The sequence below is a fragment of the Salvelinus fontinalis genome, chromosome 26 (assembly GCF_029448725.1).
Source record: "Salvelinus fontinalis isolate EN_2023a chromosome 26, ASM2944872v1, whole genome shotgun sequence".
Classification (NCBI taxonomy): domain Eukaryota; kingdom Metazoa; phylum Chordata; class Actinopteri; order Salmoniformes; family Salmonidae; genus Salvelinus; species Salvelinus fontinalis.
The window spans coordinates 46,840,333-46,866,884 of record NC_074690.1 but is presented as its reverse complement, the minus strand read 5'-3'; the positions used below and the strand labels follow the sequence as shown (position 1 = coordinate 46,866,884).

The following is a 26,552-nucleotide window of genomic DNA, read 5'->3' as shown; positions in this document are numbered from 1 at the left end:
CAAGGCCGCAGGGCCAGACGGGTTACCAGGACGTGGGCTGCGAGCATGCGCTGACCAAGTGTCTTCACTCACATTTTCAACCTCTCCCTGTTCGAGTCTGTAATACCAACATGTTTTAAGCTGACCACTATAGTGCCTGTGCCCAAGAACACTAAGGTAACCTGCCTAAATGACTACTGACCCGTAGCACTCACGTTTGTAGCCATGAAGTGCTTTGAAAGGCTGGTCATGGCTCACAACACCATCATCCCAGAAACCCGCCCCAACAGATCCACAGATGATGCAGTCTCTATTGCACTCCACACTGCCCTTTCCCACCTGGACAAAAGGAACACCTATGTGAGAATGCTTTTCAATGACTACATAGTGCCCTCAAAGCTCAACAATAAGCTAAGGACCCTGAGACTAAACACCTCCCTCTGCAACTGGATCGTGGACTTCCTGACGGGCCGCCCCCAGGTGGTAAGGGTAGGTAACAACACATCTGCCACGCTGATCCTCAACACAGTGGCCCCTCAGGGGTGTGTGCCCCCTCCTGTACTCCCTGTTCACTCATGACTGCACGGCCAGGCACAACTCCAACACCATCATTAAATTGGCCGATGACACAACATTGGTAGGCCTGATCACCGACAAATAACGAGACAGCCTATAGGGACGAGATCAGTGTGGTGCCAGGACAACAACCTCTCCCTCAACGTGATCAAGACAAAGGAGATGATTATGGACTACAGGAAAAAGAGGACCGAGCAAGCCCCCATTCTCGTCGACGGGGCTGCAGTGGAGCAGGTTGAGAGCTTCAAGTTCATTGGCGTCCACATCACCAACAAACTAACATGGTCCAAGCACACCATGACAGTCGTGAAGCGGGCACGACAAAACCTATTCCCCTTCAGGAGACTGAAAAGATTTGGCATGGCTCCCTCAGATCCTCAAAAGGTTCTACAGCTGCATCATCGAGAGAATCCTGACTGATTGCATCACTGCCTGGTATGGCAACTGCTCGGCCTCCAACCGCAAGACACTACAGAGGATAGTGCGAACGGCCCAGTACTTCACTGGGGCCAAGCTTCCTGCCATCCAGAACTTCTATACCAGGCAGTGTCAGAGGAAGGCCCTGAAAATTGTCAAAGACTCCAGCCACTCTAGTCAGACTGTTCTCTCTGCTACCACATGGCAAGCGGTACCAGAGCGTCAAGTCTAGGTCCAAGAGGCTTCTAAACAGCTTCTACCCCCAAGTCATAAGACTCCTGAACATCTAGTCAAATGGCTACCCAGACTATTCATATTGCCCCCCTCTCCACACCACTGCCACTCTCTGTTGTCATCTATGCATAGTCACTTTGATTTACTCTACCTACATGTACATACTACCTCATACTAACTAACCGGTGATCCCGCACATTGACTCTGTACCGGCACCCCCGCTGTATATATTGTTATCTTTAAATCTCTTATTCTTATCCATATTATTTGGAACTGCACTGTCGGTTAGGGGCTTGTAAGTAAGCATTTCACTGTAAGGTCTACACCGGTTGTATTCGGCGCATGTGACCAAAACAATTTTATTTGATTTAAATTCAAATCTGCTGCTGATGTAGCTCATGAGCTGGGCCTCTCTGAGCTGGAACCGTCTGAGCTGACACGTGTGTGTGTGTGTGTGTGTGTGTGTGTGTGTGTGTGTGTGTGTGTGTGTGTGTGTGTGTGTGTGTGTGTGTGTGTGTGTGTGTGTGTGTGTGTGTGTGTGTGTGTGTGTGTGTGTGTGTGTGTGTGTGTGTGTGTGAGAGAGTGTAAATTATGTATGTCTATGGTGTGTACTATGTAGGCACCTGAGCTGAGCCAAAGGGAGATTCGGCATCTACCGACCCACTATCACTATCAGATCAGGGGGAGCCTGTTTTTTGTCCCCCCCACTTTGGTTCTGAAATCACCGTCACTTGCACATTTTTCAGATTAAGTGTTTGAGCTAGTAATGTAACAATATTTAACGTTTACAAAATATCCAATGAATATGTAGTACAACTTTGGATTCCATCCCATCTCAAAATCGAATGGTTTTGAATTCGATTCGGCCATGCAGTGCGCCTCGCAAACGCGATTGCCGTCCTCGTTATGAAATTATCAACTTTACCCTGTTTATCTACAAATGACCAAATGCACTGATTGTTTAAAGCATAACTACCAAAACCATTGCTGATGGTGAACCTGAACAATCAAAATAAAATATATTGTAAGCACTGTTCAGCCGGTATAGCCAGATGAGTTGTCTTCAGAAGCTTACTTTTATACCAGTAAAACACACGTTTAAAACCACGCATAGATCACAATAACCTAGCAAATCACATACGTTGTCACTCAACTAATAAAGCCTAATATCACGCAAGCCATTTTAGCATTTGAATGCTGAAAGTGCAGCACAGATGTGCAAGATCCGGAACAGGCCGACTACCTCGGTCTGCGAGGGAAGCTGGGCACAGTGCGCAGTTTGACAAGGCTACTGATATTGCCTGGGGTTATCCAGCATGCAAAATGGCTTGTAGATTAATGACTGTCAACCCAGTTACATGCAGTTCAACACTTAAAGAGAGGACGCATCAGTTGTCACAAAAGATGAGCGGGGCCTCCCGAGTGGCGCAGTGGTCTAAGGCCAGAGATTCTGGGTTCGAGTCTAGGCTCTGTCGCAGCCGGCCGCGACCGAGAGACTCATGGGGCAGGGCGCACAATTGGCCCAGCGTCGTCAGGGTTAGGAGAGGGTTTGGCCGGCATGGATGTCCTTGTCCCGTCGCACACTAGCGACTCCTGCGGCGGACCGGGCGTAGTGCACGCTGACACGGTCGCCAGGTGTACGGAGTTTCTTCCAACACATTGGTGCAGCTGCCTTCCGGGTTAAGTGGGTAGTGTCAAGAAGCAGTGAGCCTTGGTTGGGCTGTGTTTCGGAGGATACACGGCTCTCGACCGTCGCCTCTCCCGAGTCCATACGGGAGTTGCAGCGATGAGACAAGACTAACTACCAATTGGATACCACGAAATTGGGGAGAAAAAGGGGTAAAAAAATAATAAATGATCATTTACAACAAAAAAACAAAAACATTTGCTAAACATTTTAGCAAATCGGCAATTTGTAGCATTTTAATCTATTTTCTGACAGGTGCGCGGTGCAGGTGCACGGTCCGATGCACTTGTACCTTAAACATTTGAAAATCAGGGACTGATGCGTATCGGTGAATCATTACATCCCAGGATGATAACCCTTGATAATTAAACCGTGGTCTAAATGAAGCCCCCCACCACACTTCCCTTGTAGTCTCAGAGCACACTGCTTTCCACAACTGTCTCTTGGAGTGGCTTAGGGTGGTATAGCGGTCTACGCTGCTGCCTCCAGATCACATATACTGCTGCAGCATTGATTTGAATCTGGCCCAATGCCATTTCAGCGCACACTCTCTCCTCTATTTCTCTCTACCTCTTTCCTATCCAAAAAACAATAAAACATGTGACTCGTTAATATCATTCATTCATACATTTATGTTTGGTTTCTGAGCTTGAACTATTATTAATGATCAGTTATAAAAGAGACATGAGGGGTGTCATAATGAAGCTTGGGAGAGGCTGAGTGCAGGGAAAATGGTCACATGTGGAAGTACTGATAAGGGGAGGAACTGTTTAAGGCCCATTTCACTCAGCTCGCTGCCTAGCAATAAGGATGCAATGTGTAGTGATAAGGAGGAGACTCCACCAAAAGTTGGGTATGTATACTACCACGGGTGAAACCATGTCTTTGTCTAATGCAGCTGTATTGAACCTCTGGGCAGAAAAACTTGGTTTAAAGCTTTCATAGTGCCGATGAGTTTGTACTCTGAAAATTAGAAACTATAAATCTATATATACAGTTGAAGTCGGAAGTTTACATACACCTTAGCCAAATACATTTAAACTCAGTTTTTCACAATTCCTGACATTTAATCCTAGTAAAAATTCCCTGTCTTAGGTTAGCTAGCATCACCACTTTATTTTAAGAATGTAAAATGTCAGAATAATAGTAGAGAATGATTTATTTCAGCTTTTATTTCTTTCTTCACATTCCCAGTGGGTCAGAAGTTTACATACACTCAATTAGTATTTGGTAGCATTGCCTTTAAATTGTTTAACTTGGGTCAAACGTTTTGGGTAGCCTTCCACAAGCTTCCCACAATAAGTTGGGTGAATTTTGGCCCATTCCTCCTGACAGAGCTGGTGTAACTGAGTCAGGTTTGGAGGCCTCCTTGCTCGCACACGCTTTTTCAGTTCTGCCCACACATTTTCTATGGGATTGAGGTCAGGGCTTTGTGATGGCCACTCCAATACCTTGATTTTGTTGTCGTTAAGCCATTTTGCCACAACTTTGGAAGTATGCTTGGGGTCATTGTCCATTTGGAAGACCCATTTGCGACCAAGCTTTAACTTCCTGAATGATGTCTTGAGATGTTGCTTCAATATATCTACATAATTTTCCTACCTCATGATGCCATCTATTTTGTGAAGTGCACCAGTCCCTCCTGCAGTAAAGCACTCCCAAAACATGATGCTGCCACCCCCGTGCTTCACGTTTGGGATGGTGTTCTTCGGCTTGCAAGCATCCCCCTTTTCCCTCCAAACATAACGATGGTCATTATGGCCAAACAGTTCTATTTTTGTTTCATCAGACGAGAGGACATTTCTCCAAAATGTATGATCTTTGTCCCCATATGCAGTTGCAAACCGTAGTCTGGCTTTTTTAATGTTGGTTTTGGAGCAGTGGCTTCTTCCTTGCTGAGCAGCCTTTCAGGTTATGTCGATATAGGACTCGTTTTACTGTGGATATAGATACGTTTGTACCCGTTTCCTCCAGCATCTTCACAAGGTCCTTTGCTGTTGTTCTGGGATTGATTTTCACACCAAAGTACGTTCATCTCTAGGAGACAGAACGCGCCTCCTTCCTGAGCGGTATGACGGCTGCATGGTCCCATGGTGTTTATACTTGTGTACTATTGTTTGTACAGATGAACGTGGTACCTTCAGGCATTTGGAAATTGCTCCCAAGGATGAACCAGACTTGTGGACGTCTACAATTTCTTTTCTGAGGTCTTGTCTGATTTCTTTTGATTTTCCCATGATGTCAAGCAAAGAGGCACTGAGTTTGAAGGTAGGCCTTGAAATACATCCATGGGTACACCTCCAATTGATTCAAATGATGACAATTAGCCTATCAGTAGCTTTTAAAGCAATGACATAATTTTCTGGAATTTTCCAACCTGTTTAAAAGCACAGTCAACTCAGTGCATGTAAACTTCTGACCCACTGGAATTGTGATACAGTGAATTATAAGTGAAATAATCTGTCTGTAAACAATTGTTGGAAAAATGACTTGTGTCATGCACAAAGTAGATGTCCTAACCGACTTGCCAAAACTATAGCTTGTTAACAAGAAATGTTTGTAGTGGTTGAAAAACGAGTTTTAATGACTCCAACCTAAGTGTATGTAAACTTCGGACTTCAACTGTACACACACACACTACTAGTCAAAAAAATGTGGACACCTACTCATTCAAGGGTTTTTCTTCCTTTTTACACTGTAGAAGTGAAGACATCAAAACTTTGAAATAAGACATATGCAATCATGTAGTAACGAAAAAAATTGCTAAACAAATCAAAATATTAAATATATTTGAGATTCTTCAAAGTAGCCACCCTTTGCCTTGATGACAGCTTTGTACACTCTTGGCTTTCTCTCAACAGGCTTCATTAGGTAGTCACCTGGAATGCATTTTAATTAACAGGTGTGCCTTCTTAAAAGTTAATTTGTGGAATTTCTTTCCTTCTTATTGCATTTGAGCCAAACAGTTGTGTTGTGACAAGGTAGGGGTGTTCTTGCCATATTATGGGAAGAACAGCTCAAATAAGCAAAGAGAAACGACAGTCCATCATTACTTTAAGACATAAAGGTCAGTCAATCCGGAAAACGTCAATAACTTTGAACGTTTCTTCAAGCGCAGTCGAAAAAATCCATCAAGCGCTATTTATTTAGAATTCAAGGCACACTTAACTACCATGGCTACCACAGCATTCTGCAGCGATACACCATCCATCTGGTTTGCGCTTAGTGGGACTATCATTTGTTTTTCAACAGGACAATGACCCAACACACCTCCAGGCGGTGTAAGGGCTATTTGACCAAGAAGGAGAGTGATGGAGTGCTGCATCAGATGACCTGGCCTCAACAGTCCCCCGACCTCAACCCAATTGAGATGGTTTTGGATGAGTTGGACTGCAGAGTAAAGGAAAAGCAGCCAACATGTGCTCAGCATATCTGGGAACTCCTTCAAGATTGTTGGAAAAGTATTCCAGGTGAAACTGGTTGAGAGAATGCCAAGCTGTCATCAAGGCAAAGGGTGGCTACTTTGAAGAATCTAACATCTAAAATATACACTTTTTTAGGGTACTACATGATTCCATATGTGTTATGTCAGTGTTGATGTCTTCACTATTATTCTACAATGTAAAAATAGTACAAATAAAGAAAAACCCTTGAATGAGTAGGTGTCCATACTGTACATATCTGCCACCCTTCTTGATGTCCTTGCTGATACTACTACCACCAGTCTCACTTGTTGTTGTCCTTACTGCTACTACTACTACTAGACTACTACCAGTCTTACTTCTTGATGTCCTTGCTGCCGGCCCAGTATCCTCCGATGGCCACCGTCCCCACAGCCATGAGGAAGATGACGACCATGTTGTAGTCCAGGACAGGCTCGCTCGGGGCGTACATGGCCACCTCTTGGCCCGGTCCAAACGTCTGCAGGGGACAGGAACATGGCATTTGGGTCAATTTATTGATATTTTTTAGTCAAGTTAATTGTCAAACATTACGTTTGTTTGAACAGAGTCACATACAGGAGGATGCAACATGCCAACGGCGGCAGATAAAACATGTCATAAATAGAACTGACCTGGTACCTTACCCTCAATGCTTTCTCTACATGTTAGAGACATCTCTGATCTATAAGACATATGCTTTACTGAACATTGCACAATCCCACATTGTGCCTTGCTGAACAGTGTTGATGTAGCCTGGTCCCAGATCTGTTTGTGCCATCATTCTACTCCTTGACACTCCTTGTCATGCCAAACAAGCATGATGGCTGGTACCTAGGCTAATATTGGTTGGTCTCCCCTCTCACCTTACTGATGTCCAGCATGTCAGTGTAGCTAAGCAGCGCCACAGGGATGTCAATCTTCTCATACTGAGTCTTGTTTCCTGCCGGTGGGGTCTTATCAGGAAAAACAAATGAGCAAATACTGTACAGAACCAAAAGCCTTTGGAAAAATCTATATTCAATCTATTATTCATACACCAAGTAGGCTACTAGGACAGATACACACGATGTCCTACAGTCACCTCCAAAATAATTGGCACCCTTGACAAAGCAAAAAAGTCTGTATAAAATAAATAATACAAATACTGTGCTATATTGTATGCTAAAATTATATTATGTTAAACTAATGAAATTGCTCAGAGAAATATTTTTGTTTAACAAGTAAAACAACTAGAAAATAGGTGTCAGAATTATTGGCAGCCCTGTTTTTAATACTCCGGCATCTTTTTCAAAAATATTTCATGAATTTGGAGAACACATTGGGAAGGATCTTAGACCATTCCTCCAAACAGAATCCTCCCAGATCCTTGATATCCTTCAGTCTGCACTTATGGATCGCCCTCTTCCATTTAAACCACAGATTTTTTAAATCAGGTTCGAGTCAGGAGACAGATGGCCAATGCAAAATGTGGATTTTGTGGTCAATTAACCATTACATTGTGAATTTTGAAGTGTACTTGGGGTTATTGATCCACAAGTTTCAGCCTCCTGGCAGAATCAGACAGGTTTTCGGCTAAAATATCCTGGTACTTGTTCAGGTCAACGGCATCAGGAACTCTACCAAGGGCCCCAGGACCAGTGGAAGCAAATCAGCCGCATAACATCAAAAGATCCACCACCATATAGGTAGGTACAAGTAGGTATGAGGATATTTTCTGCATACTTATTTTGACGCCAAACCCACCACTGGTGTACGTGGTTTTGAGACTTAGTGACCCGAAGATACCAAGTTTGGCTCTTAGATTTTTCTTTGACTCCCAAACCATCTTCACTGTGCATGGAGACACTTGCGTCCAATACCAGGCAAGTTGACCACTGTTCCAGTGGTTTTAAACTTCTTAATTGTTGCCCTAATAGTGGTGTGTTCATTTTTCTAGCAATTTTTGTTGTACCTAATGCCTGATTTATGAAGGCAAACAACCATTTGTCTTTTCTTTGCCTTTTCTCATGGTGACGGATAACACATTGTACATGCGTGTTACCAAATTTTTAGACCCCCAGTGAAATGGGATGACATGGAAGGCCACAATACAGTACAAACTGAGATTATTCTTATTTTTTTAAGTAGAATGTTATTGCAGATTTCATTCTGTTTGATTTAATTTCAAAGAATCTTTAGGGGTGCCAATAATTGTGACACACCTTTGAGAAAACATATATTACTTCTTAAACAAAATCTATTTCTCTAAGCAATTGTATAATTTTTCATACAATATAGCACAGTGTATTTATATAATTTATTTATAGTCTTTTTTGCTCATCTTTATCAAGAGTGCCAATAATTTGTGGTGACTGTATAACCTGAATACTAAGGTGTGTTCCAATGCTCTTATCCTGTTTCTCTCCTTCCAAGCCTATTAGAACTGCAGTAGTGAAGATCAAAGGAAACAGGAGAGATCGCTAAAGAACATACACAAGTATGGAACCACAGGCTAACATGATAGGACTTGCTGAATGATATAGTTTGACTCTTACTAGCCTGTCTTTTCTGAATGATATGAGTTGATTCATGCCAGCCTGTCTATGATATGAGTAGTCTCTTACCAGCTTGTCTTTGCTAAATGAGTTGACTCTTACCAGCCGGTCTTTGCTGAATGATATGACCAGTAATGTAGTTGTAAACGCTGATTGCCATTCGCAGTAAGTAAAAGTAGCGCTCCCTATACTTTCAATGCCTTTTTTTTTTTTGTGCAAAAGGTGGGTGAACACAAATTTGGTTTTACCCTTCAATACACCATTGGATGACTCTTACCAGCCCGTCTTTGAAGAACGATTCACCTCTTACCAGTCTGTCTTTGCTGATGATGAGCAGGCCTTTAGCTCCGTTGAGCTGGGCCAGGCGGACCTTCTCGTAGAAAGTGCAGTTCCCCCTCATTACCATGGGGATACGATTGGGGAAGCCCCCCTCCGGGACGTCCGACGAGGAACACAGGACTGACGGTGTCAGGTCATAGATCTGGAGACGGGACTGGAGACAAGGGATAGGTTAACAATGGTGGCCGCTCGCAATGTTTCAACTTGTCAGGGCGGCGGTGTTTCGAGAGTATCCAGCATAGAGCACAAACACACACAAATGTTTGTCCGACATCTCTCGAGAAGTTAGGTTACTCCACCACGTACTGCTTTGTTGAGGTGCTGAGGTAGACGAGCCCACTGGGAGTTGAAGAAGATGCAGTAATCTTTTCCTTTGCTCTGGCCTTTGTTTCTGAAATGGGCCATGCCGTATTCCCCGACAACCTTGCATAAGAGAATTAAAATTATTAACAGACGGGGACAGTGGTCAGAAGAACTTAAGATGTTTCAAAGACTGGCCTTGACCTTGATAATGTCTCTCAGTTCCATTACATTACACGTAAGAGTCATTGGACGAAGGTGTAATGTTCAGACCAAGCCCCGACACTCAATCAGAACCAGTGGAGGCTGCTGAGGGGAGGACGGCTCATAATAACGGCTGGAATGGAGTCAACGGAGTGGTATCAACCACATGGAAACCACGTCTTTGATGTGTAGGATACCATTCCATTGACTCCATTCAAGACATTATTATGAGCCGTCCTCCCCTCAGTAGCCCCCACTGGTCTGAACATTAAACACGCATCGCTTACAGTAAGCATTAGGACCGTATCTTTCATATAAGCAAGAAATCATTAAAAAAAACTACAGGTTAAATTGACACACACGTTTACAGGGTTAGTGTTCCCACACAGCCATATCTCCATGTTACAGCACGTTTACGGAAGACAGAGGGACCACCTGTGCTAATTAGCTCTCTAGCATGCTCCGAACAGCTGTGTAACGGAAGAAGGCCGCCAGAAGCGTGTTGTCACCAAAAATATACTGTCGGCTGCAACTGTGATGAAGCCGGTTATAACACTGTACAGTAAGTGTATATTTTGCATTTGACAAATGATTTTGATGTAATATTAAAGTAAAGGGCTTTATGTTTCTAGAACGGTATCTAAATTGAGAATCGACACACGTTTAGATGGAGTATTTTGCTGTTTTGGCTGCCAGAGCAAGTCTACCTCTGAAAATAAGAAGGTCCATGGACTTTAAAGTGACAATCAGCAGTAGAAACAATAACAAAGGCGTGTCCCCGCCCCTGTTTCGGTAAAAAGCTGATAGGGCCCGAGAACTTTATGGACTGACCATAAATGATATCAAAATTATAGTTTTAAACCTCTACGGGATCGGTGTCTCCCCCCACGGGACGGAAGAGCTAACGTGCGCTAATGTGAGTCGCATGACGTTTTAAGTAACAAGAACATGTCTGATATGAGCAGAAAGCTTAAATTCTTGTTAATCTAACTGCAGTCCAATTTACAGTAGCTATTACAGCGAAAGAATACCATGCTATTGTTTGAGGAGAGTGCACAGTTATGAACGTGAAAATGTATTAATAAACCAATTAGGCACATTTGGGCAGTCTTGATAAAACATTTTGAACAGAAATGCAATGGTTCATTGGATCAGTCTAAAGCGTTGCACATACACTGCTGTCATCTAGTGGCCAAAATCTAAATTGAGCCTAACCTGGAATAATACATTGTGACCTTTCTCTTGCATTTCAAAGATGATTAAATTAAAAAAAACACTCCTCTGTAAAGTGGTCATCTCTGTAAACCCGTCGCAAGACCCACTAGTTGATGCTTATTTACAAAACTCTTAGGCCTCACTCCCCCCTATCTGTGATATCTACTGCAGTCATCATCCTCCACATACAACAACCGTGTTGCCAGTCACATTCTGTTAAAGCTCCCCGAAGCACACACATCCATGGGTTGGTCTCCTTTTCAGGTCGCTGCAGCTAGCGACTGGAACGAGCTGCAACAAACACTCAACTGGACCGTTTTATCTCCATCTCTTATTTCAAAGACTCAATCATGGACACTTTTACTGACAGTTGTGGCTGCTACGCGTGATGTATTGTTGTCTCTACCTTCTTGCCTTTGTGCTGTTATCTGTGCCCAATAATGTCTACCATGTTTTGTGCTGCTACCATGTTGTGTTGCTGCCATGTTGTTGTCCTGTGGTGTTGCTACCATGCTATGTTGTCATAGGTCTCTCTTTATGTAGTGTTGCGGTGTCTCTGTTGTCGTGATGTGTGTTTTGTCCTATATTTTTAATCCCAGCCTGGTTGTGAATGAAGTTGTTAAGGAAGTGAATTTGTGTTTATACAGGACCTACCCTCCGTATGGAGCCTCTGGTTCGCATTTTGGCTCATTCATCCCCCTCCTCTCCCCTGTAACTATTCCCCAGGTCGTTGCTGCAAATGAGAACGTGTTCTCAGTCAACTTACCTGGTAAAATAACGGTAAATAAATAAAAAATTTCCAGAGCAAGCATAAATTGTCTTTAAGACTGGCCACACTAACGTTAACTGTGGGTGCAGTACTGCATCTTTCCAACACCAGTTAACGTTAGCTAGCTAGCTTTACTCTTATGCACAAGCTTAGCTAGATATTTGTCAAAGTGACAATACCAGCAGACACGATATGAGAGGTGTATACGATTAGGAAATTCATCTTAACCTGTCTAGGATGAGGGTGCCGCTAGCGGCACACCCCCCCACATTCCACTGAAAAGGCAGAGCGCGAAATTCAAAAAAAAAATTTTTTTTAAATATTTAACTTTCACACATTAAAGTCCAATACAGCTAATGAAAGACACAGATCTTGTGAATCCAGCCAACATGTCCGATTTTTTAAATGTTTTACAGGGAAGACACAATATGTAAAGATGTAAATCTATTACCTAAAAACACATTAGCATAATCCACCATCTTTTATTTGTCCACCAACACCAGTAGCTATCACCAATTCGGCTAAACTAAGATATTTATAGCCCCTAACCAAGAAAAAAACTCATCAGATGACAGTCTGATAACATATTTATGGTATGGGATAGGTTTTGTTAGAAAAATGTGCATATTTCAGGTAGCTGGCATAGTTTACAATTGCACCCACCGTCACAAATGGACTAGAATAATTACAATGAGCAACATGTTTACCTAACTACTAATCATCAAACATTTCGTAAAAATACACAGCATACACTAATCGAAAGACACAGATCCTGTGAATACAGACAATATTTCAGATTTTCTAAGTGTCTTACAGCGAAAACACAATAAATCGTTATATTAGCATAGCACATGTGCAAACATTACCCCAGCATTGATTCTAGCCAAAGTGAGCGATAACGTAAACATCGCCAAAATATATTATTTTTTTCACTAACCTTCTCAGAATTCTTCAGATGACACCCCTGTAACATCACATTACAACATACATATACAGTTTGTTCGAAAATGTGCATATTTAGCCACCAAAATCATGGTTAGACAATGAGAAATGTAGCCCAGCTGGTGAGAAAATGTCCGTGCGCCATATTAGACAGTGATCTACTCGTATACATAAATACTCATAAACGTGACTAAAAAATATAGGGTGGACAGCGATTGATAGACAATTTAATTCTTAATACAATCGCGGAATTACATTTTTTTAATTATCCTTACTTTTCAATACAGTTTGCGCCAAGCGAAGCTACGTCAAAAAAACATGGCGTCCTAAGCCACTAACATTGACAGAAACACGATTTATCATAATAAAAATGTCCTACTTTGAGCTGTTCTTCCATCAGTATCTTGGGCAAAGGATCCTTTCTTGGGTCTAATCGTCTTTTGGTGGAAAGCTGTCCTCTTGCCATGTGGAAATGCCAACTGCGTTCGGGATGAACTGGAAGCGTGCCCAGAGATTCACAGCGTCTCAGAAATAAATGTCCCAAAATCGCACTAAACGGATATAAATTGCTATAAAACGCTTTAAATTAACTACCTTATGATGTTTTTAACTCCTATAACGAGTCTTAACATGACCGGAGAAAGATTACTCCCAACACTAATGCTTGGAACAGGTGCGGGTCGGTGTCCTCCACGCGCATGACGCAGCTCCAAAAGAGTTACTAGCTACAGGGTTTTTTAATTTATAGTGCCTGTGATTGCGCAATCGACCCCATTCAAATCGTCATCACGTAAAGGCATCCAGGGGAAGACGTAAGCAGTGTCCGTATACTCATAGGAATAGCATTGGCTTTAAAACTGACTCCAGAACAGTGGCCAAGATTTCTGAAATCTGACTCCATGTCAGGGAAATTGCTGTAGAATGGGTTCTGTTCCACTTAGAGACAAAATTTCAACTCCTATAGAAAGTATAGACTGTTTTCTATCCAATAATAATAATAATATGCATATTGTACGATCAAGAATTTTGTAGGAAGCCGTTTCAAAAATTACACGATTACCATAAATAGTGACAACAGCGCCCCCAGCCTCAACAGGTTTAAACCACCGTGATACTTAAATGATCAAAGTCATGTTACACAAGGATTTACAGAGGACGTCTAGCAGACCCTGAGTGGCGCAGCGGTCTAACATGCTGAACAGACCACCCGCGTGCGTCTTCGTGCGCATGTTGATTTCGTCCACCCACACTAGACGCGATCAGGACACAGGTTGAAATATCAAAATAAACTCTGAACCAACTATATTAATTTGAAGACAGGTCGAAAAGCATTAAACATTTATGGCAATTTAGCTCGCTAGCTTTCTGTTGTCCTGGGATATAAAAATGTGGTTGTTATTTTACCCCGAAATGCACAAGGCCCTCTACTCTGACAATTAATCCACAGATTAATTTATCCACAGATAAAAGGGGTAAACTGAGTTAGTTTCTAGTAATCTCTCCTGGCTTCTTCTTCTTCTTCTTTGGGCTTTATATGGCGGTTGGCAACCAACTTTAAGGTGCATTACCACTACCAACTGGACTGGAGTGTGGACCTCAGTTTATCTTTCAATCACCCAAGTGGGTATTTGCTCCTAAAAACCAATGAGGAGATGGGAGAGGCAGGACTTGCACATGTCAAGTGTCACACATAGAACCAAGTTCTATTTTAGCGTCTGGATACAGAGACGCTTGTTGATGCACACGCGAGCGATGCGAGCGGTGTGGTCAACATGTAATGCACTGCATCGCAGTGCTAGAGGCATCACTACAGACCCAAATTCAATCCCGGGCTGTATCACAACCGGCCGTGATCAGGATTCCCATGTGGCAACGCACAATTGGCCCAGCATCGTCAGGGTTTGCAGAGGGTTCGTTGTAAAAAACAATTTGTTCTTAACTGACTTGCCAGTTAAATAAAGGTTAAAGAAATACACAATAAAAAGAGCCCTGTGTAGCTACGAATATTCTCAGCGCCCTACTGTACCTCGACTAACCTGTATCCCAGCACATTGACTCGGTACCGGTACCCCCTATATATAGCCTCGTTATTGTTATGTAATTTGCTTGTGTTACTTTTTGATTTGATTTGGTTTATTTACTAAATATCTTCTAAACTCTATTTCTTTTACTGCGTTGTTGGTTTTAAAAAAAGTACGCATTTCACCTGCTGTATTCGGCGCATGTGACAAATAAAATGTGATTTGATCTCAATCGTTGTGGTATGTTAGCATGCACACTAATTAACACCTCGACAAAAGTACAAGTACTGACTGTTAAGATTGTTTTACAGATTAAGGCCACACAATATTGGGTGAATAGACATGAGACCAATCTCACCTGTTTTATGAGAATAACTGCCCAAACCAGGTTTAGCGAAGCCTTCATGTTGCTTAGTTTATTGTTATCTCCCCATTACCCGCACTGCTCTGGTCCGGTCGTGCCTAGTTACCACAGCCACAAAATCATAAGTATGGCTAAACTCCGCCTATTTCTAAAAAGTATCTTCTTAAAATCTGATTTTAAACCGAACCTTAACTACAATGCTAACCTTATGCCTAACCTTAACCTTAAATTAAGACCAAAAAGCTCATTTTTGTTTTCATGAATTTGTATGATACCCACTGCTCAGCACCAGCTGTTTTGCCAGCTCCCGCCCATATTATCAAATGCGTTTATCATTGGTTGATTTTGATCCATCGCCGAGGTACATACATTTTGATTGGTTTACATCGATGCCAATTAAATTATTGCGATAAAATCCAGGTGTTTTCTGTCAGCATACTAGCTAAACTTGTGATTTACAATACATTGACGAGTTAAAATTGTTCTAAAAATAGGCTAAATTTTATATAGAAACAACTTGAAACACCTGAGCTAAAAATTGATTATTTTGCTTCTTCCGGGTCAAAGGTTGGAGTTCGAAAGACTTGGCTGGAACAGTTTAAAAATGGCGGTGAGTCAATCATATCTTCCATAAACTTTTTTAAATCGTCGTAAACTATTTATTGACTATTGTATATTATTTACTTAGCGATTTGAAATACGTGTCTCTTTCAATCTAGCAACAGTATTCTGGTAACTAGCAAGTGAGGGCAGAGTAGACATATTTGGGAGCGTGCTGTTTAGATTGCATCGTGTTGTCAATGAAACCGACAAAAAAAAATTATCCACCCACTTGAATACATCTCTTGAAACCCCGTTGGGACGTTGCAGATGACGACAATATATTCAGCAAAACGTGCAACGTTAGACTAAATAAGAAAATTCCGTATAGACATAAAAAAAACGATCATCAAATGAACTCAAGTTGTCTGAGAATGATGGGCCGTCTACTACAAAAACCAAACAGGGCAGTTCATACAGGCGGCAGGAGGTTGTGGAATATTTGGTAGAGGCTTTTATACTGAACAAACATTTTAACGCAACATGTAAAGTGTTGGTCCCATGTTTTATGAGCGGAAATAAAATATCCCAGAAATGGGTTATGCGCTCAAATCGTATTTCTAAAATGTTGTGCACAACTGTTTACATCCCTGTTAGCAGTGTTTGACTTAGGATGGAAGAAGTGCAGGGGCTGTCTTTTTCCAAATCGGTCCATTAGACTATGTTCACTGAAATTCACAAATGACATTATGCTAGACAGACCTGATTATTCACTGTTAACGGTTTATACAAATTTTCCATGACTTCTAACCAAATGTTCATAACTATTATTATAGCCTACATGAAAAAGTAAGTATTATTGGCACTGGAAAGTTGCTCTGTGTGATGTAGACGTAACACCTTCTACAGTGGTTGTGCCCTTAATCAAGGCACTTAGTCCCTCACGTAGAACTGCACTGTTAGTCACATGTTGTTAACATGTGGTCAACCCTCCATCTGCAGAGCTCCTGGTTGTGCAGGCTTTTTCAACATTACAACCAAATACTTGTGTCTTTATAAAATGATTCCCTCATTCAATAAATCAGGGATCAAATGGATACGGTAGGCTACTTCAAAGCAAGATATCTAACTAGACATGTTTATATATAAGGCTGAAATATTAATGTTTCTGGGGAGATCTATGCACAGCAAGTTTTGTCAATTAGGCTACTCCTAGAATATTTTTAACGTTGGCGCAATTACATGGCTAATGTTTAATAGAGGAGAATCCCAGCTTTCCAACTGTGCAGATGTATTTAGGCTCTACAGTGCAGGTGAAAAGGCAACAGCGAAATTAATGCTTAGTTAGCTATAGTTACCTAGCGAGTCAACTGCTACTAGTTATGTTTTGAATTGGTGGTCTAGTTAGTCTGTCGTTATTTTATACCTGCTTCTGAAATGTCGCGCTCTCTCTCTCGGGCAACAGCCCACTCTCACTGGCACACACACAGCACCATAGACCTGCACTGAAGGGTGATTCCGATATTGGCTGATATGTACTTGTTTAATTGATTGATCATATTTAAAGTGTGCTTTCATGAATTACATTAACAGCAATTCTGAAACTAATTTCCATGACTTTTCGTGACCGTACAAACCCTCATTTGACAATTTGGAACAGCGCATCGCATCGTGCCATTCAGGCTGGCACATTTTCAATCTGCGCAATCTCGAAAAGCCTACTGTCACACACAGATTCACAGATTAGAGGCAAATAAACTTGAACAAAGCGGAATCAAGAAATGAATACCCACTTTCCATTGCTATTCAATGAAGATCCCGCATTCATTCCGCTTTGATTAACCTTTTTGGCCTTGGTGTGTGCATCTGGAGCCAGTGAAAGGCTATTTTAGTTTTTTATAGAGGAGCCGGTATGCAATTACCAAAAAATGTTAAGTGTTGGTACAGCCTTCAAACAGCTCCCGCCCAAGTCAAGCACTGCCTGTTAAGGAGCACTCCTTTGCCAAGATATGCTACACCTGTTAGGTGGATGGATTATCAAGAAGCTGATTAAACAGCATGATCATTACACAGCTTCACCTTGTGCTGGGGACAATAAAAGGCCACAATGACACAGATGTCTCATGTTTTGAGGGAGTGTGCAATTGGTAACAGCTGTTGCCAGAGAATTGAATGTTACTTTATCTCCCCGTACTATTTGCATTGTCCCCCACCTTTTTTTACGCTACTGCTACTCGCTGTTTATTATCTATGCATAGTCACTTTACCCCTACCTACATGTACATGTTACCTAAATTACCTTGATTAACCTGTATGGTATCCCCTATATATAGCCTCGTTATTTCATTGCAATTTTTTTCTCTTTTTTTTCTTCTTGAAAATGCATTGTTGGTTAAGGTCTCTACACCTGTTGCATTCGGAGCATGTGACAAATACAATTTGATTTGATAAGCCGACCACCAACGTTGTTTTAGAGAATTTGGCAGTACGTCCAACCGGCCTCACAACCACAGACCATCTGTAACTACACCAGCCCAGGACCTCCACATCCGGCTTCTTCATCTGCGGGATCGTTCCGAGACCAGCCACTACGAACGCTAATGAAACTGTGGTTTTGCACAACCAAAGACTTTCTGCACAAACCATCTCAGGGAAGCTCACCTGCATGCTCGTCATCCTCATCCGGGTCTTGACCTGACTGCAATTAAGCTTCAGTGGGCAAATGCTGATCGATGGCCAATGGCACGCTGGAGAAGTGTGCTCTTCATGGATGAATCCCGGTTTCAACTGTACCGGGCAGACGGTGTGTATGGCATTGTGTAGGCGAGCGGTTTGCTGAACAGAGTGCCCCATCGTGGGGTTATGGTATGGGGAGGCATAAGCTATGGACAACAAACACAATTGCATTTTATTGATGGCAATTTGAATGCACAGAGATACTGAAATACTGTGACGAGATCCTGGTAGCCGCCATCATTTTTCAACGTGATAATGCACGGCCCCATGTTGCAAGGATTTGTACACAATTCCTGGAAGCTGAAAATGTCCCAGTTCTTTCATGGCCTGCATACTCATAAGACATGTCACCCATTGAGCATGTTTTGAGATGCTCTGAATCGACGTGTAAGACAGTGTGGTCCAGTTCCCGCCAATATCCAGCAACTTCGCACAGCCATTGAAGAGAAGTGAGACAACATTCCACAGGCCACAATCAACAGCCTGGTCAACTCTATGCGAAGGAGATGTGTCGCGCTGCATGAGGCAAATGTTGGTCACACCAGATACTGACTGGTTTTCGGCTCTACGCCCCTACCTTTTTTTGTAAGGTATCTCTGACCCAACAGATGCGTATCTGTATTCCCAGTCATGTGAAATCCATAGATTAGGGCCTAATGAATTGATTTCAATTGACTGATTTCATTATATGAACTGCAACTCAGTAAAATCTTAGACATTATTGCATGTAGGGTTTATATTTTTGTTCAGTGTACAAGCATCCAAATTTATTTCGGAAAACGGGTGTATTCATTACTCATATTCTGTTGAAAAACGCTTTGCAGCAGAAACCGTTTACTCCAAACATAAAATGTTTTGCAACGAAAACTAGTTTATTGGACAAATTCAGGTAGTTACCTCGTTCCGATTGGTTCTTCAACTGTTTCCGTTGCAAGACGTAATGAATACACCTCTGGACAACCAGAAACTCCGTGCATTTATCAATGAATGTGAAAACGGAGGCGCAGTTCCTACTAGTGGCCAACTCAGGAGACTGCATGTACCAAGGGTAGCTGCAAAAAAATGGCAGAGTGGATAATTTCTTCCATAAACTCTAGCCTTTTTGGATTTGGTTGCCACCCAGTGGCAATTCTGAGTTAATAACTTTGACCAGACTGAGCGAGCGTTTGTGTGGTGAAATAGAATTAGAACTGCCCGCAACCTACGAGGTAAATTGGAGCCAAGCAACCAGCATAGCAACGGACGCTTTGGTTCATTACGTAATCCGGTCAGAACGTTGCAAATTCTAGCAACAGCCCTAGCAACCGAATCTAAAGCTCATCGAATCCCATTGTGACGTAGAGGGGAACACTATTTGGTATGACAGCCCCCTTCTTGACATTACATTCCTGCGATAGTACACATTTTCCCATTAGAAATTTTGCCGTAGAGAAAATAACCAGGTTTCCATCTAACCTTTTTATGCGAGTAAAGTACATGTTGGATAAAAAATGTCATGACAGGCCTAAAGGAAATAGCTAATTTGTCTGTAAACTTTCCAAGTGTCAACAAAACACTCAAGACAAGGTGGGATCTTTTTGTGTCAGTAAAATTCATTATGCAAGAAATGGCGGGGGAAACGCTTTTATGCGAAAATATTGATATAATAACCATCATATCGAAGTAAACTTGGATGAGCTTTTGCACTCAAGGTATTTAGACCTACTTAATTAATTTTGAACAGTAGTTACACGTAATGGTTATTTTTACTTAAAATTATTATTGCAGATTTACCTAATACTTGTTATTCAACCATTGAATTGATAAATAATCATTAGAAATTGTCAGGTTGACAATGTATGTAAATCTTCATGTCTCTAACATAACTGGGTCAAATACCTCTAAAATGAATAAATTACTCCTTTCCAATAAATATTGATGGTCTTCTTCTGGTGACATGATGATCGATGCTTGGCTGCCAAATTATTATTATTATTAATAGATTTTTGAAAAATTTATTTAACCTTTATTTAACTAGGCATGTCAGTTAAGAACAAATTCTTATTTACAATGGCGGCCTACACCGACCAAATCCGGACAACGCTGGGCCAATTGTTCAACCGCACTATCGGACTCCCATTCACGGCCGGTTGTGATACAGCCTGGATTTGAACCAGGGTGTCTGTGGTGACGCCTCTAGCACTGAGATGCAGTGCCTTAGACCGCTGCGCCACTCGGGAGCCCCGATTGACCCCCCCCCCCCCCACCCTGAGCTCTTATGTCCATAATAATGTCATCATGTACTAGGCTACCCGTACTGTATCTGCCAGTTGTTGGCTAGAGTGCACGTGCCAAGACCAGAGTGAGCACAATCGCTATTTAATGCAATTTTTTGTGACAAAACCATCAGTAGAGTTGAAAATGCAATGGAAACCCATTTAACTTTGTTTTTATTCGGTACAATTTAACCACAAAAGTAATTTTTATGTGCACTACGTCATCATGCACAGTCTTTTATCTACAACAAGTCAATTTGATCTGTGTTGGAAAATGTGCATATTGTTTTTAATGCCGATTTGTAGAATATTCACAAAAATCTGATGCCAATTGGACGGAAACCTAGCTAATGTTGTAGTTTTAAAGCAAGTTTTCTGCAATTCTACACATTTTGTGCAATTCTACTCCCTTTGCCATGGGGCAGAGATTTTTTTGTTGTTGCAGTTTTACAGCTTATTCCCTGCAATTCTACACATTTTGTCATGAGTTATGCCATGTTAATATGATATTTGATTGGGAATGACCGACAAAATCAATGATGGCCCCCTTGAGGTCCGCGCCCCTGGGTATGTGCCTTGCATGCCTGTTGGTATTCATTGATGATTATTACAAGTTTAGATAGCTTGGAAGACTAACTACCAATCTAAAATATGTTAGCTGACATGGCTAAATAATTCAGTGACATAACATAACAAGAGAAACGTATCATGCACAACCACATTTTTTAAATTGCTCCTGGTGTATATACATTTATATATTTTTAGGTCGGGGCTTCCTTGCGGCCCTAAGCGACCGTTTATGTCGCTTGTGCCTGGAACCGGCCCTGCATAAACTTATCCTAAACCACCTAATATATCGTCCACTATCTGTTCTATAGTTCTTACAAATTGAAAAATAGGTGTCTTTTCAGTCTAGTTACAGTATTCTGACCACTACTAGCGAGAGATGGAGTGGGTCGAGATCTTTGTTAGCGTGAGGTGCAAACCATGACTGATTCATAGCAGCGTGCTAAATAAATATACTAAATGTTTTCCTTTCAGGACAGAAACCAGGACAGAAACAAGGAAGGAGAGAAGAAGAAGAAAGAGAGTATCTTTGACCTGTCAAAGTACATTGATAAACAAATCCGTGTGAAGTTTCAGGGAGGACGAGAGGGTAGGCCTTTTGATCTAGCTGTTGAAAAGAAAGTGAAGATAACATTTACTTAGTCCTCTTCATTACGATGTGAAAACATGCAGCTTTCACAACAGAACACTGACAAACTTTTGCCTGTGTGGAAATGCTGTTCCATGACTGGCCACAGTCCTCATCCTTTTCTCTAGTGTTCTTCTCCCTGATTCCATTCAAGATAATAATCCAAATGTATTTGTCTCAGCCAGTGGAGTCCTGAAGGGGTTTGACCCCCTGTTGAACCTGGTATTGGACAGCACCATCGAGTACTTGCGGGGTATGTAGCAGAAACTAAGACTTGCTTGTATGACCTCATATCACTTCTACAGAAGTAAAAATGCACTCCTGGGTTTGTGTCGAGACTGTTGCCCACAGACTTAAATGGAACATGTATGTGATGTAGCCCCTCAGTAAAAAAAAAATTTGACAATGAAACCAAAAGGTCATAACTTGCCAATTTTATAAAGAAGGTTGTGTTGGGTCATTCATGGTGTAGTTGTGCATACTGTCAATGACCTCTGGCCTGTTATGTCACTTCCTTCTGTTGTTTCCAGATCCCGACGACCAGTTCAAGTTGACTGAGGACACGCGGCAGCTGGGCCTGGTGGTTTGTAGAGGGACGTCCGTGGTGCTCATCTGTCCTCAGGATGGCATGGAAGCCATCCCCAACCCCTTCATCCAGCAGCAGGACGGATAGTCGGCCAGTCTCATTCCTCTCGGATAACCTCACAGTAGTCCAATTCCTGGGGTGTATGTCAATTGTATTTCCTTGATTCCTCGCATCCTCTACTTGCCTCCTTCGCAAAATGCATTGGAGAAGATCCGAGGGTGGGGAATGTAAGATTTACTCCATGTGCTTTGAGAAGGAGACAAGGAGGGAGGATGTGAGGATTCAATTCAATATAATTGAGATTAACTCCTATGCTCCCCTGTCCCATCTCCCCAAGGTGTACGTCATGTTTACAGCCCCACACGTCTTTGAGTCCCTATAATCAGGAAAATCATTTTGTTGTAATTTAGTTGGTGTTGCCAACCTGAATATTGATCTAGCAGGGTATGGTGTGATGGCATGTATTTTGTTTATAACTGAAGAATAGTGATTTAAATGTTCTTTTTTGTCTCTGACTGCAGATTTTTTGTTGTTGCTGTGATAGTAAAGACTGAAAATGGTTTTATTACTTTTTACTACTGTTTTCCCAGTCAGGCCAGGATTGAATGATATGGCATATTATGTTTTTACATTCCAAATGTAATACATTGACTATTTTCTTTATTTGTGTGTTTTGCATTGTCTTTGAGCCTCAATGGAACATAGGGCCCAACTGGAGTAAATAATTGTGATTAATGAAACAGACCCATACACATGCCAAGCAGTGTTGATTTTAGCATTTAAATCTTGGTGGGGCAAATAAAACAAGTGGGATGCATACTAGCAAACCCACAAGACTAAACATTAATTGCACTATAGCGGTGACAAATGATGCTCACAAACTGTTAGGGCCTACATAAAGCTGTCCCAATATAAACAGACAATGAGAAGCTCTTACAATATTCGATGATTACATTTCTCTAAAACAGGTTATAGGCTATATGTGCACCCCCAAGTTAGAACAGTAGGCAAAATTAATTAGGATGAGGCACATTGAACACCCTTTAGGTCTTTGCGTGTCAAAAAAGATACACGTCATATAGCGCTATTTGACGTGTTAAATAAGCTTTTAATTTGACATGTCAAATAACACAATTCTATCATAGAATGTTGTGTGTGCTGAATTTGTACGTGCAAGCCAAGCGCCAGCACCACGAGTGACACAACACTGAGCCAATCACGGCGTAACGTTCCAGATTTAGCTGGCTCGCCCCAGCACCACAGAAAGCACTGAGCTAGGCTGAAACATCTGCACTTTGGAGCTGCCTTACTCAAGAAAACAAAAGAGACCATGTGTGTATGCAGCTTTATTAACTGAATTATATATCCTTTTTTACATTGTTTGCAAACTGATATGTGATATGTATTAATTCCAAAATAACATGTAAAACAGGCAAGCCCAAAAAATATAATTATTTATTTTTGATACAAATGTGGAGCTCTGCCCCACCCGCCCTGGATGACGGGTCGCCACTGATGCCAAGATGTCCAAGTTATGGAAAAGATAATGTCACGTTTTAAAATGGATGAAAATGTGACACGTTGCAATTGTGGTGGGAACCATGAAGCAACTGCTTTGGAATGCCTGACAAGGGTGAAGGAGAATGAAGTGGCCAAAGTCAGGGCTGTCCAGAGCGTTTCACATGCAGCGGTTGTTAAAAGGGTTGAGGGTTCAAATGGTGTTCCAGAAGAGTCCATAGTGGTGCATAAGCCTTCACTGCAGACTGTAGGGGTTGCCTTTCACCAGCGGGACCGAGATATTTCAAAGGTTAAGAAGGTGGACATTGTGGCCTTTATAGCTATGGTGATTAATGGCACTGCCAAGGTGGAAAGAAGGTCCAGGAAAATAGATGTTATTGTGGGTGCGGTTTCTGGGATTGAAATATTTCTTGGCGGAGGAGTTGCATGGAGTATTGTCACAAGCCCTATGGAGATTTGAAGGAAGAAGTGGGAGTTTGTTTTGTTTTTGTCAATGTACTATTTTTATCTGAGTGGATTAGGTTAGTTTTCCCTATCGTGTATGGATTTTCTTTTTACCTTTGTAATATATTAGCACACTGAGGAAGGAATGCAGGTAGAAGAACAATGTTTATCAGATGTCATGGGTCAAGTGCAAGTACAGACGATCACATGTAGTAATTAGTAACAGTGCCACTTTCAGGCACTCCAGGTAAGTACATGTACATACATGACATCTCCCTTAATTTAGACTTTTTTTTTATCTCTCTTTCTGACTGTCTCTCGGAGTGTGTCTCCGGTTTCTTCTGTAGATTCTCTCGTTTGGTGTTTGTACTATTTATGACCTTGTCTGGTCATGTTTTCCAAGTAGAATTGCTGGTTACTATTTATTGTCTTGTCTGATCCTGACTCGTTCTCCTTCATGACCGGAAGCTTATGTGTGCCTTGGTCAAAGTAGTGTTTTTGTCTCGGTTGTCTGAGACATGCTGATAAGAGTCCTGGCTTTAACAATCTCTTTGATGTCAGAATCTTTGTCTTCAGCCTTCTTCCCATTAGTAGTTGTGCAGGCGAGAGACGTACTCCATCCAGGGGTGGGTTTCTGTACTTAAGGAGAGCTATGAAAGGATCTCTGTTGATGTCTTGTGCTTTTTTCAACAGGTTCTTTACAGTCTGAACTGCTCTCTCAGCTTGGCCGTTTGACTAGAACTCTAGGGCTCGACGTGACATGATTGAACTCCCAGCTCGTAGAGAACTATGACATTTCTTGACTCACCAACTGTCTTCTATTGTCGGAGCACAAAAGGTCGGGCACCCCATGCCTTGAGAAGATCGACTTTAGTAATGATATGTTTACTTGCTGTCCCACTGCTCGGAGATTTCTGGGTATTTTGAGTAGTTATCCACAAATAGTAGATAATCTGTGTCGTAATGGAAGAGGTCCCCTCCAACTTTTGCCCAAGCTCTCTGGGACTGGATGAGACATGAGCGGCTCTCTTTGGTTGTTGTTTTAATGTGTGTTGCAGACTTCACATTTTGTCACAACATCTTCAATCTGTTTAGCCATGCCTGACCAGAACAAAACATCCCCTGCATTTTACGGTTCCCGTGTGTTATTCATGAATTTTTCCATAATTTCTTCTCTCATTATCTGAGGAACGACAAGTTTTGAACTATTGAACAGCAGTCCATCTGAGTATGTCAAGTCCTCTCTGAAAGTTCAGTAGTGCTGTATTTTCTTTGTAACTTTCCCTCTCGTGTCTGGCCATCCTTTAACTGTTTCTGTGACTAGTCTTAACTCTTCATCTTCTGCTGTTGCTGTTTTGAATTGCTGCAGTTTCTCTTCTGAAACAGGAAGTTGATGAGTGATGTAGTTTACATCCAGCTCACTATCCAGCAATTTCGCTCTCTGTTCCTTCAGGTATGCTCAGCTCAGTGCATCAGTGATATGCATCTCTGTTCCTGGTTTGGTTATCACATGTAGACTGTATCTCTGTACTCTCATCAGCATTCTACTACACTGGCGCTGACGCTCGTCGGATGTGGCGGGGCTTAAACTATTACGGACTACAAAGGAAAACCCAGCCGCTAACTGCCCAGTGACGCGAGCCTACCAGACGAGCTAAATGCCTTTCATGCTCGCTTTGAGGCGAGCAACACTGAAGCATGAGTGAGAGCACCAGCTGTTCCGGACGACTGTGTGATCACGCTCTCCGTAGCCGTTGTGAATTTGTTCTTAACTTACTTGCCTAGTTAAAGTAAGGTAAAATAAATAAAAAACATCTGCGACGCTGATCCTCAACACTGGAGCCCCTCGGGGATGCTTAGTCCCTTCCTGTACTCCGTGTTCACCCACGACTGCGTGGCCAAGCACGACTCCAACACCATCATTAAGTTTGCTGACGACACAACAGTGGTAGGCCTAATCACTGACAACGATGAGACAGCCTATAGGGAGTAGGTCAGAACTGGCAGTGTGGTGCCAGGACTAGGGTTGCAAAGGGTCGTAAACTTTACGGAAATTTTCCATGGGAAGTTAAGCCCAGGAATTCATCAAAAACATTAGCTTATAACAGTGAATCAATCAATCAAATTATTTATAAAAGCCCTTCTTACATCAGCTGATGTCAAAGTGCTGTACAGAAACCCAGCCTAAAACCCCAAACAGCAAGCAATGCAGGTGTAGAAGCACAGGGGCTAGTAAAAACTCCCTAGAAAGGCC

The 26,552-nt window shown here is 42.0% G+C and overlaps 2 protein-coding genes across 4 annotated transcripts in view; one reads left to right on the top strand and one right to left on the bottom strand.

Annotated features, from left to right (window-relative positions):
- The window catches only part of sppl2 (signal peptide peptidase-like 2), a 56,043-nt gene extending 40,717 nt beyond the window's left edge, over window positions 1–15,326 (bottom strand). For all 3 annotated transcript variants that reach the window (XR_008754756.1, XM_055884178.1, XM_055884179.1), the window contains exons 1-5: window positions 15,019–15,326; window positions 9,516–9,632; window positions 9,181–9,363; window positions 7,200–7,289; window positions 6,675–6,814 (exon numbers count right to left, since the gene is read on the bottom strand). Coding sequence is in view for 2 of the 3 variants with exons in the window: in XM_055884178.1 (XP_055740153.1) it covers window positions 6,675–6,814; window positions 7,200–7,289; window positions 9,181–9,363; window positions 9,516–9,632; window positions 15,019–15,066 (578 nt within the window). In the remaining variant the exon portion in view is untranslated. The remainder of the gene's footprint in view (window positions 1–6,674; window positions 6,815–7,199; window positions 7,290–9,180; window positions 9,364–9,515; window positions 9,633–15,018) is intronic.
- A 205-nt stretch (window positions 15,327–15,531) lies between these two features.
- On the top strand, window positions 15,532–22,999 carry LOC129824477 (U6 snRNA-associated Sm-like protein LSm7). The gene is made up of 4 exons (XM_055884180.1): window positions 15,532–15,634; window positions 21,597–21,711; window positions 21,932–22,003; window positions 22,281–22,999. The coding sequence occupies exons 1-4, from the start codon at window positions 15,629–15,631 to the stop codon at window positions 22,421–22,423; spliced, it is 336 nt and encodes a 111-aa protein (XP_055740155.1). The 5' UTR covers window positions 15,532–15,628; the 3' UTR covers window positions 22,424–22,999.
- The last annotated feature ends 3,553 nt before the right edge of the window (window positions 23,000–26,552 follow it).